Raw genomic sequence first — 15669 nt, 5'->3', positions numbered from 1 at the left:
TACTTCAGTATAGCGCGGCTGATCGGAAAAACCGTTAACCGAGGAATTTCCAAAAATTCATGGTTTGAAGAAGAGTAAATGCACCAAAAGGCGTACGATTTCCCTTTGGACTACGTTATAAAAATTTTCGGACACAATGCCCGCCCCTACGGTCGGAGCTACAAGCTCCAAGAAAAGAAAGAGCGTCAAAGAGAGCGGTGTCCCGTCGTCGAAACGCCGTGCAGTGGCAGAGAACGATGGCGCAGATGTCATGGTCGAAATCTCCCAATTGGAAGAACAGATTTCCGAGTCGCGAAAGTACTACAACAACATCGCCAAGCTGATTTCGATGCTCAATGTGGACGACAATGCTACCAATCCAAATTTGGCCGTCGCAGTATCCCTCTGTCGAGTGTTCAGCAGATTGATTGCCGGTGGAGATATGGCGGAGACAAACAGAGCCGCAGAGAATGAGAAGATTATTGCAGCATGGTTGAAGGAACGCTGTCGCGAATATCAGAGGGCGCTCTCTGCCATACTGCGTGAGGGCGATACGTCTGCTAAGGTCCGTCGCTCCCAGATGGCTCCCAACCCCAACTCATGCTAACCCCAAGCAGCTCACAGCCCTCACTCTCTGTATGCGCATGATCAGCGAGCGTGCTACCCATATCCCTAGCGATGACACCCAGGTTTGGCTATCTGGTCTGTTCAAGAGCGTTATTGAAGCCGTTGTCGCAACCGACGACAGCGAGGCATTGCGGACCGAGTTCCTCATGAAGTTCGCAAAGGAATACGAAGACGTGCGGTTTTATACATTCACGCAGATTGCGTACGCCACACCACCACACCCCCTTTACAAGTCCCAAACAGTGCTAACAAGCCCACAGCAATATCGCAGAAACGGAACAAAGCACAAAAACCCTCGATATCCTCATCTCCATACTATCAGCCTGCGACACGATCCCGAGCCCGGAGCACGAATTCGAGAACTTCTACGTCAAATCCAGCAAAAAGAACAAGAAGCTCGTCTCCGTCAATGCTCACAAGAAGCGCGCCCAAGATGCCTGGCTCGCTGTCCTCCGAAACAACATCTCCGAATCCCAACGGAAAACCCTCCTCCGCATCATGGTCCACAATATCGAGCCCTGGTTCAACCGTCCCGAACTGCTCATGGACTTCCTAACAGACTCCTACAACGTCGGCGGCGCAACCTCCCTACTCGCCCTCTCCGGTCTCTTCTACCTCATCCAGGAGAAGAACCTGGATTACCCACAGTTCTACCAAAAGCTCTACTCGCTACTCGATGCCGACCTGCTCCACTCCAAACACCGTTCCCGCTTCTTCCGCTTGATGAACACTTTCCTCGCCTCCACCCATTTACCGGCTACTCTGATCGCCAGCTTCATCAAGCGTCTCTCTCGTCTTGCGCTTAACGCCCCTCCAACCGCCATCGTTGTGATCGTCCCCTTCATCTACAACCTCCTCAAATCCCACCCCACCTGCACCTTCATGCTTCACCGCGTTATCAAGGACGAAGCCAAAGCCGAACTGGAAGCTGAGGGCATGGACGATCCGTACGATTCAGAGGAGCCGGATCCGGTTCGCACAAAGGCCATAGAGAGTAGTTTATGGGAGATCCACTCCCTCCAACAACACTACCATCCCAACGTTGCCGCGATTGCACGCATCATATCCGAGCAATTCACGAAACAGTTCTATAACCTTGAAGATTTCCTGGACTATACCTACCAGGGTATGGTGCAAGCGGAACTGGGGACAGAGGAGAAGCCCATGAAGCGGATCCCTGTTATTGAGTATCACATCCCCAAGCGGATATTTACCGATCGAATGTTGGAAGAGGACGGGGGCGTGGATACCGCACCGGGGAGTCTTGTCAGAGGGCTATGGGATTTTGCATAAGGGTTACGCGCAATGCACAGGTAGACTTTCATTTTCTTCTTTAGCGTATATAATTGGACTGGTTTGATTAACATACAACGAATATAAGTTTACAAATTAGAACTGTTGAAAATGATGAAATCTTATGTTACCATTCAGTCTATCTAATAGACCACCTTACCCTAAAAGGAGCTAACTAGAATAATGGATCTATCTAAACGAAACATCACAAAGAAGTCCCAGCATCTAAACATCATAACCCCCAACTCCAGAAGAACAGCAAAAAAGCCACCCAAATCAGATCTTACCAACGCCTCGCCGACCGACTATCGTCAGGCCTCCAATTGTCAGCCACCTCATACTCTTCCTCCAGATACTCGACCTCAGCATTATTCCCTGTATAACTCGTCAAAGGCATATAGGACCCCGCCGCCGCCGACGCCTCTCCCTGCTGCCACTGGCGATAAAGATAAGGTGAAACAGCAACCATACCCACCCCCGACTGCTCAACAAAATATTCAGGCCACATGGACTCGTGCTCCTCTGCCACCGGATCCCCAGGATGATAGTCGCAGAAGACGTCTAAAGCAAAGACACCCCGCTTCATGTCATCGAAGAGCTCATCGCTCACCTTGACGGGGATGCCCTCGATATGCACACGCATTTTGTTCAAAATGGCCTGCGCCTTCTTGCGTCGCCGTCTGCGTCGCAGGCCAACTTCATCTTCCATTTGCTCCAGCATAAGCAGAATGTCTTTCTCGGTTGGGGCGTGTGCGATGGCGTATTCCATTCGCTGGGTGAGCTGGTGGAGTTCGTTTGCGACAGTGCGAAATAAGATGTCAACTTTTGTGAGGGCAGCAGTGACTCGTGAGCCGAGGGAGCGTGCGAAGCCCCGTGAATAGAGTCGCTCCCAGAAGGCGAGCCAGTAGAAGATGCCTGTCCTTGACTTGCGGAGGCGGGTGAGTTCGAGCGTTGTGATGACACTTTTGCAGAGAGGGTGTGTAGGGCTCCTCTTCTGGTGTCTTCTATGGAGGCTTGGGATTCGTCTCCGTTTGCCGATGCTGGTTCTTCGGGATTGGGTGAGTCGGCTCGGCTGACGCTTTCTATCGATCTATAAAATCGATGTGAGGGGTCTGATGCTGTTGGTCTAGCTGGAGGCAGTTCCGTTTCGACGGTCTGCGATGGGGGTCCAGCGTGTATTGCCGCTGGCAGTTGTGTTTGCAACATCCCCGTGGTAGCTGACTGGGCAAAAGTATTAAGACTATTAGATAGATAGATGTTTCATGTAAAGCGGAATTAAGTGGCTGGCGATGTTGGCTGAGAACAAAAACGAAGGACAAGATGACAGTCAAACGAGTGTGGGATTAGAGAGCGACTTGGCGAACTATGTCATGAGTAGAGATAAAGACATTATTATTATTCAGTGAATGGTGGCTGAGTTGGGAGATGTAGATACAGCTGGTATTTGAAGGACCACAGTTTTCGGTTTCCATAACCTCAGTGAACATGAGTATGGACCACCAAGGAAGGAACGCTGGAGTGATTGGGCCGATAGCGAGATAAAAGCAAATGTAACTCCGTCCAGGACCAGATGCAACCGAATCATTCCGGACTGGAATTTTGCAGGGGAATTCAGTCTATCTAAGCGGGTCGGCGAGGGTGGTGGCTTTCCACAGTCGGCATGGTTGATGTTGGCTGCATTTCCGTTTTCGGTATGCCACGCTCAGCCCTAGCGATAAGGCCGAGACGGACTGCCACCGTTACCATCCCACCAGTCAACTGGATTATTTTTGGAAAAGGAAGAAGAAGCTGATCTTCCATGATTCTTCCCATTTGAGATTTCTTTCAGTTCTTTGGTAGCGGCCAATCGACTGAAGAGGTATTACTCTTAATCTTAATTTCATTTGTCCTCTGATAGGCCTGCCCCTGGACGTTTGTCTCACTTTATTCATTCCAACTAAGAATTTTTTCAAAAAACAAAAAAATTAAATAAAATGAAATAAATAAAATGAATCAAAGTAAATAAAAAGAAATTAATATTAAAATAGAAATAGAAAGGTAAAAGAGGGTACCAAAGAAAAAACTTTCCCGTGTGTTCCTTTTCCTGGGTCCTTCTTTCTTCCTGCACTTACAATCATGTCTTCTTTATAACGCCCTATATCCGCTAGAGGCATTGTGTCCATGATGTACGTATGTATGCTTTGAAACACAAGCCACTCCTTTTGTGTTGGAAAGAACCATATAGTACCAACTTAGGCTGAGTACGCAATTCAATGCCGTAAGCTAAACCTGTAAGCTTTTGTTCTGACAACGCTGGCCGGCGAACGGCCAGCCCTTTGAGCATCGACCCAAGATAGTCTATCGAGCCCTCAGTTGTAACAGCTCACTTCTCAAACTCCCGCTTCTTCTCTCATCTTGCCGCTATTGATAAATCTGCATCGATCGAACAGATTCTCCCAGTACACCGCGTCCTCAATAGCATTTTTAGCATCATGCTGACGGCCTTCAGCAATAGTCACTGGCGCGGTGCCATAGGGGCCACCAAAGATTTGCAACGAAAGCTTTGCCGGGAAATCATTCTGCAAATTCTCCTTTGTAACATCAAAGAAGGCAGCAGGCCATGTCTCAACGCCATTAATATAACCTTCAGGATTGCCGCTGTTTACGAATTTGGCAATGGATGTACTCATGGTCCTGGCCAGCGCGAGCTCGGTAGCTGAGTTGTCTGCACCACCTTCCAGATGCTGGACGTTCAACACATAGGGAATATCACTAAGGTGCGCAACACGCCACCTTGCAACGCCCATCATCTCGAATGCGGGTGTGAATCTTGTGGAGTTATGCTCGTATAACCGAACCTGCGATGGTTTCACACCCCCATTTTTGAGGTATTGCCATGCAAAGTCAAGCACGGGGCAGGTGAACCAAATGTCTCTGTTCATCTGTGCTGCGCGGTAGTACTGTGCAGAGATAGGGCCGTCATATTCTTCCTGTACAAGATGCTGGAAGTCTTCAAGTGGGTATAATTGCAAAAGTTTCTCCTATGTAGAATTAGACAGGTTGAACAGCCACAGGCCAAAGCTGTCTAATACTTCCTGATCTGTGGAAGTCGACGGCGGTGCATACCAGGCGCCATCATTTGTCACCCAGGATGCGATCAGCCGTATCCCTTTCACGAATTTCCCAGAGCGCATGAGCTGAGAAGGCCGGTCACGTATGAAGTCACCATCGAAGGTCGGGAAGAAAAAGCCCTCGCCAAACGGTGGGCGGGCTGTTCGAGATGCCGTTACAGAGAGGTTCGTCAAAACATCAAAGGGCACATCCCGTAAGCATTCCAGGGTCTCTAGAGTTTGATCCTCGCCCTCTTCAGCACACCCAACTCTTCTCGCGATGGCTGCTGTGTTGTTTGCGACCAAGTCTGACTTGGTGTTAAAGTTCAACCCTGGCCCACCCGACATCATGCTACAACTCCAAATCAGCACAACCCTTTTTTTTTTCTCACGAGTGTATTACATTACTTGTTGAAACGGAACTCCTTTTGTTCCTTCGAATGATGTCAAATGCAGACCAATATCGCTGGCGCCCACGCTTTGTCCCACGACAGTCACTTGTAGAGCTTGAAGTCAGCTACAACTGGAAGCCGTCACTTAGTAGATCACATTACCTCGTTGTGGATCTCCACAAAAGACTTCAATATTATCATGGACCCCTAAAATTCACGGTGTGAGATACCTTATATTTATATGGCGAGAACTGGAAGATAGTTACATACACTCCAAAGCTGCCCGCTGGTCACGAAGACCAGCATTCGTCTGCTTGTTTTCAGCCATTGCCTTGCTTGTTGCAAAGCCAAAAACTAGGTATACAGTTAGATATATCTTCAATTAATAGATAGAATTCATTACAGCCAAGGCGATAATTGATGGCGACGTAAATCAGTGGCTGGCCATCCGCAACAGATTGCCTTACCAACCCGTCTGGATTGTATAAGACCTCAGAGGCAGAACCTAGAGCATGACCACCTAAAACACATCAGTATGCATCAGGAACTTAGTGTATTCTTAGAAGTGCTCTATTTGCAATGGTGAACACCACTTTACCTCCATGTATCCACACCAGTACCGGTAACCTCGCATCATTTCTGGTAACGGTCGGTCAAGCAACCCTCAAGCTCAAGCAATCCTCACTGATGCTTACAACCCGACTTGTGAAAGGGAGCACATCTCCAATCCCTTGTGGGCACCAAGCTCCAGGGAGTGTCGCATCAACAACCGATCCCCTCGCGTACTGGACCGGAATGGGCGGTGCGAAGCGGCGCTTGCCCCATGGTGCCTCCGCATTAAAAATGTTTTGATAATGCTCAACTCCTAAAGAATAGCTGCCAAGATACTTTATATCTCGGGCAGGGTCGGTCACGGTCGGTGGAGAGGTCAATTGTCTTCCACCCACAGTAAGTTCGGAGCCTTCACTATTTGGGGCTAGCAAACCATCGGACCGGTTGAGATAAAATGCAAGCAAGCCAGCAAATAAAGCGATCAGAGTAACTAGAATAGAGTTCCAAGTTGGAGTCATGGTCGGCTTCAATGTGTTCTTCAGTATTCGCGTATTTATACCGATTTTGCGGCGTCGTTATGTAGGAGCATTAGATAGAGGCAGCCGCAGTGAGATATTCTAGGCTTGGGTCAATTGTATGCCATGTATTGACTTCTATAATCATGACAGAAGGCAACAGGGGAAAGAAAAGCGGCGATTGAGTGCCGTTGGGTGCTATTGGCAATGACTGTCAGATTTGGGGCCTGCAGGGGTTAGGTAGTAGTTGGTAGTTGGTCCCCTTCAGACAGGTTTTCTCCTTCCGCATGCCTTTGTACGTACGACCTGGAGCAACGCCAAACACTACCGCCACCACCACCTTTTATCCATAACCAACCTCTCCTGCTCGCTCATATATGCCTCTCTCCATCATATCGCAGGCCATCAAGGATATGCCAGTTTTCTGGAAGGAAAATGAATTGAACACTTGACTCTAAAACAATTTTAGGGTCTCCAGCCTGGACAAAGGTACTCCCTACTATTGTCTCCGTGACTTATGTTGGTAGTTACAACATGGAAGCTTACTAGGTCTGGGATATGGAAAGACTTGATTCGAAATTGACCTAGCAGAAGTCAAATAGTCACCAGGACTACGAGATTAAGAAACACAATCCGAGGATACACTCCGGGCTATCATGCCTCCAACATACGTGTATCATGATACCCGCCGATGATTGAAGGGACGAGGACTCCGTGATGTCGGCCCCTACGCTCCATGAGAAAGAATGATTTGAGCATAGGTGGCACGAACAAAGAGTAAAATATGGCCCCGTCACCAGTATTCTATCTCGATCTGCTCCTTCTTCTGGTCAGAGGAAGCAACATTTGGTTTGCTAGTCACCGGGACGTCACCAATGCTACTTCCCACTTCCTTGATACTTTCCAGTTCGTCAAAGTTCAAGCTCTTCTTTTCCGTCTTTATCATCGCGCCCATGGGAGATGTGTTAGTTCTGTTGGGGATACTTGGGGTGTTCAGAGAACCGGCTACTGGCATCAGGGCAGCATCAACACAAGGTCCGCAGTTCCAAAAACCAACGCCATCCATGTTCTGAACTACCACTTTTGTTAGGCGGAGGAGATTACCAATACCTGCGGCCCCTACGGCGGTAGCGACCGGCCTGGATGGCAATGCTGTATCTGCACAGCCAGGTCTACTGTCGTGCAGTAAAATAGCGTCGTTTCCAAATAGGTCAAGGCTCCGCCAATCATCCGTGCGCTCTCCAACTTCGATATTCGCATTTGTCTTCAATATAGCATCAATGGCAGAGCTAACAAGCGAAACCTCATACCACTGCCTTCCATTGCGTATCATCTCAGACAGTGGAGCGCAACGAGCTCTTATTGCTTGAGTGTCCGCGAGGTTAGACCCTATTAATAGATCCTGCACTTCTGTGACTTGCAATAGAAGATCTTGTTCTTCGGGGTTTTCACTGTTGTCTTCACTAACCGTGTCATTTGCAGCACTTTTGGATCCCACGGAACCAGTGGCAGAATCTGCTTTTCCTCCGGTAGACGACGAAGTGTCGGGGGTGTTGGTGCCTTTTAAGGAGAAATCGTTCGAATGAATATACCGATAGCGGGTCCAGCGCTTCATAAAAATTTTTTGGACAGTCAGATGTTCGTTTTTGGAGAGTTTAGTAAAAAGACGGACGGTGTGTTTATCGGGCGGAACCCAGAGATGGTCCACCATATATCGAGCCGCGTCTTCAAATTCCCGGTATTCATGGGTAGGATATGCGATATTGCCACGAACAATCATGCGAGCATCCCAGGCACTACCAGGAAAGTGAATATTGACTGCGCCTAGCGGTTCGGTTGGCTTCTTGATGGAATACTTCCCGCGTTCATCGACTTCGACGATGATAGGTTGATTTGTTTTATAAAGACAATGGAACTCATAGATAACACTATACTCGTTGTCTTCATGTTCGAAGAAACGGCGCTTCCCATCTTGTGATGTTTTCAGGTTCACAATATAGTCAACGTCAGATCCCGATGTTGTGAGCCTATCAATGAACTTGGTAGTTGGTGCAGATACGCCAGTCTGTGGCTGCATTATCTCTGTCCACTCTCTCAAGGAAGCCAGACCCTCCTCGTAGGTCTTCGGCAGAACTGGAATCAATGCGAGACCTATCTGAACCTCCAAGTTCAAGGATCCTGGGAAATATTCGGCAGCTTCCAATGTGGGTTTTAGGATCTCAAAGAGCTGTTTGATACTCTCATCCATACTCAGCTCTGCTTGCCGTTTTTGGGCATGTCGCACATTTTCTTGCGCCGTATGTCGGGAAGACGTGCCTTTGGCCTCCATGTTTCCAGGAGGGGCTGGGTTGTCTTTCTTTGTCGGCTTTTTTGGTATTCCCCAGGCATCCTCCAGAGTGGCTTGCCTCTTCGCTTTTCTCGAAGATTTGCTCGAGGCATTGTGACTTGGCTTGGGCGCCTTGTGATTCATTGTATGATGAAACTCCCTGGTAGCCATCTCATCGCTTGGTTGTTTTCCTTCCGCTTTATGTCGTCTCTCGAGCTCTTCAAGTCGCCTTTTAGTCAGGATCGCGTTTATTCGACCTAGGGGAATGGGAGAGTTGGCAACGCGTGCGGGGATTTCACTAATTGTGGGTAATTCTCTCGTCTGCTCTAGGAAAACCTCTTCCAGCATGACGAGCCTTTTTACCTGCTCTGAAATATTGTCATTTCTGCACGGTTTTGGTCCTTCATGTAATATAGGGCAACCAAGCTCATTTGAAGATCCACGATCAGCTTCGATCACTAAGCCATTCAAATCGTCGGCGATGTTGTTTACTCGTGAGGGAGCATTGCTGTTCAGAACCGATTGCTCCGAGCCTAAGTCCGCATTCAGTGGTATCAAAGCTGGCTGATCCGCACGCATCATTGGAAGAGAATTCATTCTTATAGCAGCTGGTGCGGTCACATCGACAAGCAAATTGTTCGTGTCGAGCTTTCTATTCGTCCGAGAGGGTACATAATCGCCTTTTCTTTGAGCTTTGAGAGCGTTTTGGTCATTATTTTTGATGTCCAGAAGACGTGGATGCTTATTGAGCTCATGTTTCGTTTCGTCAAAGACTAGGGGGAGGCGTGGTTTCGGTGCAGGTGTCGAAGCATTAAGGAAGGAATCAGCGGCATCTCGCAGCTCACAAGGGCTAGCGGGTCTAGGACAGCCGACACGCAGGTCTGTATTCCCCGATTCGGCGCTATACGTCATTTTCCATTTTCTGCGAGGTGTGGTAACATCTTCTTTCTTGGGTAGAAGATCAGGGGTCTTGACACGTTCAGATATCGCCACTGGCACCACCAATGGAACTGATTGGTTTGATGGAATGGGCCGTCTTGTTTTAATAGCGGGAGCTCTCTTAGCACCTGGGACCAATGTTGTATTGCTTGAAGACTCGGGTGGTGGCGGGGTAGGTGGGTGCTCAGGCTGTTTGCTGGTTGCCTCCATTTCCTTACCCTCAGCGACCCATTCATTGACTTGTTTAGCCTTTTCCGCAGTCAGAAAAGGATGGGTGAGTGAGATCACTGAAGTTGCAGCCGGGATATTTGTATCTCCAGCAGATTCCATTAGAACAAACTCATCCCCTTTGCCAACCCCGGGGAAAGTATAGTTTTGCCATATTATAGACTTATCCGGTCCTTTTCCAATTGACTGTGGCTTGGTAACATTCTTAGGTAGCATGTAACTCTGAGTTTCCTCATCGAATGGAAGAGAGATAGTGACAAACATCTGACTGATACCGAGAGAGCTCGTTCCGGGTTCGGTTAGAACACGTCGAAGAGCCACTTGGTTTAGGCTGCCAAAGTTCTGAATGCTATATTGGGCCGTCTTGTCTTCTGTGGCTATACCCATGTTGCCCATCTTAGGGTTGACAAGGCAAGACTGAGAAATGTATTTAATTAGTAGCTAAGTAAACTTGACGAGGCGAGTCACGTACCAAGGGTTTCTCAATCCGAGTAAGTTTCGCCAAAGCGTCGTCAACATCACCAGCGCTATTCCCAGATATCTGGATGCCTTTAGCCTCATCAATCAATGTGATATCCGTCCCCGTCACGGCTGCAACCTCAGTGAGAACTTCATGGAAACCAGTCGCAAAGCACCCAATGCCCCCATGCGACGATAGCCAAAATTTGGTGACACGAGTCATTAGATGCGAATGATGTATCAACTCCTCATCCGAATCAACATCGAGGGCTAGGAGACCCCCTAGGCTATCTTCGGTAGTAGCGACTGGAACGGAAGCTCCTTCGTCCTGAAGCATGATAGGAATATCCAATTGACGAGTCCGTGGCATCTTGGATTTGTTGTAGTATATTAGTAACTAGCCATCTTTGAGCAAGGCAAGGTAGGAGGCATACGTCAAGAAGATCCTTATTCTTCTGTTCTTCAATAAAGGTTGAATACAGACCCGCGATCTTCGTTACAGAACCGTTCAGATGCCCTTTCACCACAAGGAGCTAGCACAAGTGAATTAGCAATATAGTGGAAGAGGTTGTTTTTCGAAGGAGGACTTACGTCGTCATGGCGGAGGTATTCACAATGGCAATCCAGGTGAGGTAGTGCTTTCCTAGAGCAGCCATCAGTATTGGCGGAACTGTCATTGGAGACGTTAAGGACGAACTTCACTTCAATACCTATATCTTGCACCTATTGCCATCTCTGGTTAGCAAAATCTGTATTAAAAGACTAGGGAGGGTCCTTTTTACTCCTATGTCTTCGAACGCCCAGGTGGACGCGAATGATATGCGCTGTTTAAATGCCATCCTTGTGGCGCTCTAGAAGCAACTCCCGCACATCAAAGGAGGCAGCTGTGATCAGAAAGAGATATGTATTTTGGAAGAAGACGTGAGATAGACACTATCGGATGGAACGAAGTAAAGCAGAAGAGAGGGTTACGATAACTAGAGAAAGAAAGCAGTTGTGGTGACGAGTGAGGGAGGGAAGGGAGCTGGGGAAACGGATTTAAAATCTCCACATCACCAGGACAACAGCAGAAGGAGACCTTGAGTAAGGTGAATCTTAGGTGAGGTGAATCCTGATACTAGTAGTTAAGTAGGCCCAGTGGCCATTAAGACTCTGTTCCCAGGAACAAGACAAACACCACACGGGTAGATGCAACCAATGATGAAGGATTCTCTGGTAATGCACAAACGCAAAATGAATGTTGCTGAGGGGTATAAACGGTTGAAAAATACTCACAGTTGAAGAGAAAGAATAAAAGAATCAGACGCTAGGCAACCTAGGGAAGGAGCAATAATGAACCTCCTTGACCGGAGACAGCTGAATACAAAGAAGGACATCACGTGCCTATCGTATGCGTGAATTCAATGTCAACACCTTATTTGGATTCCTGTATGTGCATGTTGATAATATATCTATCAGAGCCTAGCCATTGTGGCCATCACTGTACTGTAAATGTGATCTAACAAGCGATGATATGGCAGTGGATTTCCCCCAGGGTATCAAACAATCCCAAACTCCAAATAACAGCGATTGAGCCCGGACAGATTCGCCGGGAAGTAGAATGAAATGCTTTCAGAGAAGGAAAGGGAGATATAGACAAGTCAAAGAGAAGAGCAACCTGGGCCATAAACCCGAAGTTCGAGACCCCCCGCTCAATTAGGGAGGTAGACAGGTTGTGTGTGATATGAGTGTCCTCAGCATATAGAAAGAAAACTGGCGAGCGTCAGACAAATAGGAATAGTGTTATCGAACAGAAGCAGCTGGGTTAACGAACCTGCCAATCCACCTAGGCTTTCACGACCAGCGCTAGTTGCCTGTTGAAGAAAAAAAAATGCCACCGTGGGTGCGCCACGAGCTTTATAAGTCCAATTTTAATTGGCACCTTTGACCTCGTTCTTGACCTGAATTGCCCATTTCATCCGATCTTCAGTTTCCTTCAAAGAAGCCAAAGCTGCCTCCAAGTTGGCATCACCCTGGCGACCCCTCTCAACAAGAGTGTGGACTTCTTCGTCATGGGCTTTTTTATAAGACTCGTACACCTCGAAGAGCTTATCAAAATTTTCTCGGCCAATCTCAATCTCACGATTTTTCTGGGCCATAACAGCATCCAAGCGCTCAAGGTGCAGACTCTTTTCTTCTTGCCGTGATTTTAGAGCATCGATCTCATCGCGAATCGCCTTAACCCTCCTCTGTTGATCTGCTCGCTCACGTTGTCCAGCTTTAGCAAGCACGTCATACTGGGTCCGGGCATGGTTGGCGATCTCCTGCAACTCCGCGCATTTCCGATTAAAATCATCACGGCTTTCATCCATCAGTTGATGGAATTTGTTTGTCTCCGTCTCTGCTCGCATTCGCCTATCCTTTTCACTTTGCACCTCTGCGCGCAACTCCTCGATTTTCTTATCCTTGCGAGAGATAGAATGTAGGTTCGTCTCGTGTGCCTGCTCCAGGTTCCGGAGACGTTCCGTCATGTTTTGTACCTGAGTCTTAAAAGCATCGTTCATCCGCTGCGTTTCTTCGGCCCGAGAACGATAGACGCTGCACTCTCGCGTCAAGCGGGCAATATCCTCCTGTAGATTATGTATAACACGACCGGATTTGCCCGTGGCTGCGTGACCGACTGCCGAAGACCACTCAGTTGTCATTGAGTCACTGTTCGTAAGGGTTGAGCCATTTGTTCGGGTGTTTGAGGAATGCGAGTTAATCGACTCTATAGGAATGTGCAAATAATCTCACAATAAGCAACTGGTGACTCCATGGGTCTGATTTGGGATGACGGCTAATCGGAGCCCGATAACGGTAGGGGAAAAAAAAACCACCCACCTGCAGAAGATTCCACGGCCTTCAGACGTTCCGGAGAGTCGCGATCAAAAAGATTGCTGTATTGATGCATATTCAATTGTGTTTCCACATGTGGTAGACTGACACGAGGGGACCGTCGCGGAGAATCTGACGTCGGTGATACAAGCATGTCCGAGTTAGCATTGTTGGCTATGGCTTTTGGCGTTTTCTTGGCCCGACCGAATCGGGCCATGCTCGGCATTGTGGGTATTTGTTGGAATGTTGGGAGCTACGGGAATGACCATAAAAGGGGACCCATGAAAAGAATGAATGAATGAAGTAGAAAGAGTGACCACACAGCAAGAGTAGTAATACCAGAAGTGGAAACGCAGGTGTAATCAGAGCCGTAAGCAAGGAGCGAACCTCACTTCTCAGGCACATACAAACCAGCCTTCTGCACCTCCCGGTTCAGCCAACGATTTTCTGAACGTCGAAATCATGAAACCCTGGTTGTGCAGAAGGGTGGCAAGCTCTCAGGACTTGGATATTTGGCATGCATAAATTGATGCACAACCGACTCCAGATAGGTAGGGGGAAAAAGACGTACATACCAAGAAGTGGATCAAGACCTTTGATTGCAGGAGATCTGCAGCAAAGCTATTACGAAAATTATTATTGGTGCTTATTCATCGCTGAGACATCATGATAGTAGTTAGGGTGCCGTGGAAAAATAAAGGCAGTAATAGACATAACTTGAGGGGAAGACACACGAGTTGAAGAAAGGCACTGGGAACTCGTAGCGAGGTGTGGATGATAAACTTACAGCCACTTCCCGACGAGTAACTTTCCACTGAGGGGATTTAAGGATGCTTGATACGAGAAACCGCGAACGAGATCTGAGGAATAAGCACAGGGGAAAGATAATGATGATCTACAAGAAACTTGATAGGTATAAAGAGAAGGATTAAACAACGCTGAAGAAAAGAGAGAGAGAAAGATAATAAATAATAGTGGTGGTGGATGTGACGAAGAGAAGATTTGCCGCCGCGGATGGGTAGATCAATCATATATACCCAACGAGCACTACCTATCGCAACGTAGAACATGCATATGTATCATGTACCTCAGATGTATGTGACGTGTATGGAGATTCAGGGCAACCAACTGTGATAGATTTCTCACCTGGCATTTCTGTTGAGCCTTTAAAAACGAATACTAGTACGTCCTCAGTGTTGCAACTCCACTAATTTAGGGTTTGTTATGTATAGTTGGCCAGCGGAACTCAATCTATGCGGTTTATCCACCCGAACAATGCTTTGAATGTCAGACTATATATCGGCGTACTATTAAAGAGATGAGCAATTTTACACAACCTGTATTTAGCCCCTCTTGCTGCGCTGCCTATTTCCTAGCAGGGATTTCTTCCCCACCTTCATGTAGGCACGGCGGCTAAATATATTTACGTACCCTTCATCTGACGCCTAATATTAAACCTGACTAATATACCATGTTGCTCTGATGACTTCGAATCTCATCAGCTAAAAGATTCTGAGCTCTACATACACTATTCCGGCTTGAAAGATGCGCTCATCATTAAGAATATTTTATCCAACGCTACTAGAAGTTCAAACCCTATACTCCATAAATAATCACTGCGTGTCCAGCACCATACTGTTGTTAGCTTCAGGAGTTTCAATTCCATAACCCTTGAATGTTAATAAGGATTAGCCAGAATTAGTACAATTTTCGGTCAAACGCTGGTATGCTAAAAGCAACATAAAATGGTTTGCTTTTGCTTAGGTACATGATACATCGGCCATAGTCGAGTGAGATCTCCCCGAAGTTAAAGCTGGAATGCAACAATGGCCGTAACGGCAAAAACAAGAAAGACACAACATTCCTCGGGCTCTTCCTATAAGCTATTAACCAACCATCCCACCATCTGGATGACCAAGAATGCGACTAGGAGACTATCCCCTCATTCTAGGATTGGGTAAAGTATAATAAACAAGCCAAGAATGGGGATCTTTAAGCAAAAAGCCACCGCTTATAAACATGTCCGGGGTGCCCTGCCTTTGCACTCTGGGATATAATCCACTTTCTGTTCCATTCATTACTGAGCAGGTATTCTCGGGCTATATTCAGCTGCTGGAAGTACAGGAAAGAGCTACATTCGACGTTGAGCAGTGTTGAAAGTATTAATTGCTTGCTGAAGAGTCAATCTCGTTGGTCGTGCTTGCCTGAATCTGTAAGTGAAGGTCAAAGAAGACTCTTATAAGAACACCTGGATGTGAATTTCGGACGTGGATGAAGTTCTTTTCATATCACTTTTCTTGCATTGTAATCAACTCTTATTGTACCGTGTCGCTGTCCTTGCTCTATTGCTTGCATACTTCAAGTGGTTTATCTCACCCATTATCTAACGCTTAAGAAGGTATAAACCATTCACC

The 15669-nt window shown here is 47.3% G+C and overlaps 5 protein-coding genes across 5 annotated transcripts; 1 reads left to right on the top strand and 4 right to left on the bottom strand.

The window, feature by feature from the left end:
• Positions 1-136: 136 nt before the first annotated feature.
• On the top strand, positions 137-1899 carry noc4 (ribosome biosynthesis protein NOC4; the record flags this gene model as incomplete). Its single annotated transcript, XM_001817597.3, has 3 exons — positions 137-544; positions 597-808; positions 867-1899. The coding sequence occupies 3 exons, from the start codon at positions 137-139 to the stop codon at positions 1897-1899; spliced, it is 1653 nt and encodes a 550-aa protein (XP_001817649.1).
• Positions 1900-4023: 2124 nt separating this feature from the next.
• AO090005000606 (uncharacterized protein) lies at positions 4024-4688 on the bottom strand (the record flags this gene model as incomplete). Its single annotated transcript, XM_023234024.1, has 2 exons — positions 4024-4033; positions 4327-4688. The coding sequence occupies 2 exons, from the start codon at positions 4686-4688 to the stop codon at positions 4024-4026; spliced, it is 372 nt and encodes a 123-aa protein (XP_023089029.1).
• A 128-nt stretch (positions 4689-4816) lies between these two features.
• Positions 4817-5336, bottom strand: AO090005000607 (uncharacterized protein; the record flags this gene model as incomplete). The annotated part of the gene is made up of 2 exons (XM_023234023.1): positions 4817-4919; positions 5005-5336. 2 exons carry the CDS (start codon positions 5334-5336, stop codon positions 4817-4819), a joined length of 435 nt encoding a protein of 144 aa, XP_023089030.1.
• A 697-nt stretch (positions 5337-6033) lies between these two features.
• Positions 6034-6450, bottom strand: AO090005000608 (uncharacterized protein; the record flags this gene model as incomplete). The annotated part of the gene is made up of 1 exon (XM_001817600.3): positions 6034-6450. The coding sequence occupies one exon, from the start codon at positions 6448-6450 to the stop codon at positions 6034-6036; it is 417 nt and encodes a 138-aa protein (XP_001817652.3).
• A 790-nt stretch (positions 6451-7240) lies between these two features.
• AO090005000609 (uncharacterized protein) lies at positions 7241-10336 on the bottom strand (the record flags this gene model as incomplete). The annotated part of the gene is made up of 1 exon (XM_001817601.3): positions 7241-10336. The coding sequence occupies one exon, from the start codon at positions 10334-10336 to the stop codon at positions 7241-7243; it is 3096 nt and encodes a 1031-aa protein (XP_001817653.3).
• Positions 10337-15669: the final 5333 nt, after the last annotated feature.

The sequence above is a fragment of the Aspergillus oryzae genome, chromosome 1 (genome assembly GCF_000184455.2).
Source record: "Aspergillus oryzae RIB40 DNA, chromosome 1".
Taxonomy (NCBI): Eukaryota; Fungi; Ascomycota; class Eurotiomycetes; order Eurotiales; family Aspergillaceae; genus Aspergillus; species Aspergillus oryzae.
Note: the sequence above shows the minus strand (reverse complement) of the source record. Positions and strands in the feature narration are given on the sequence as shown.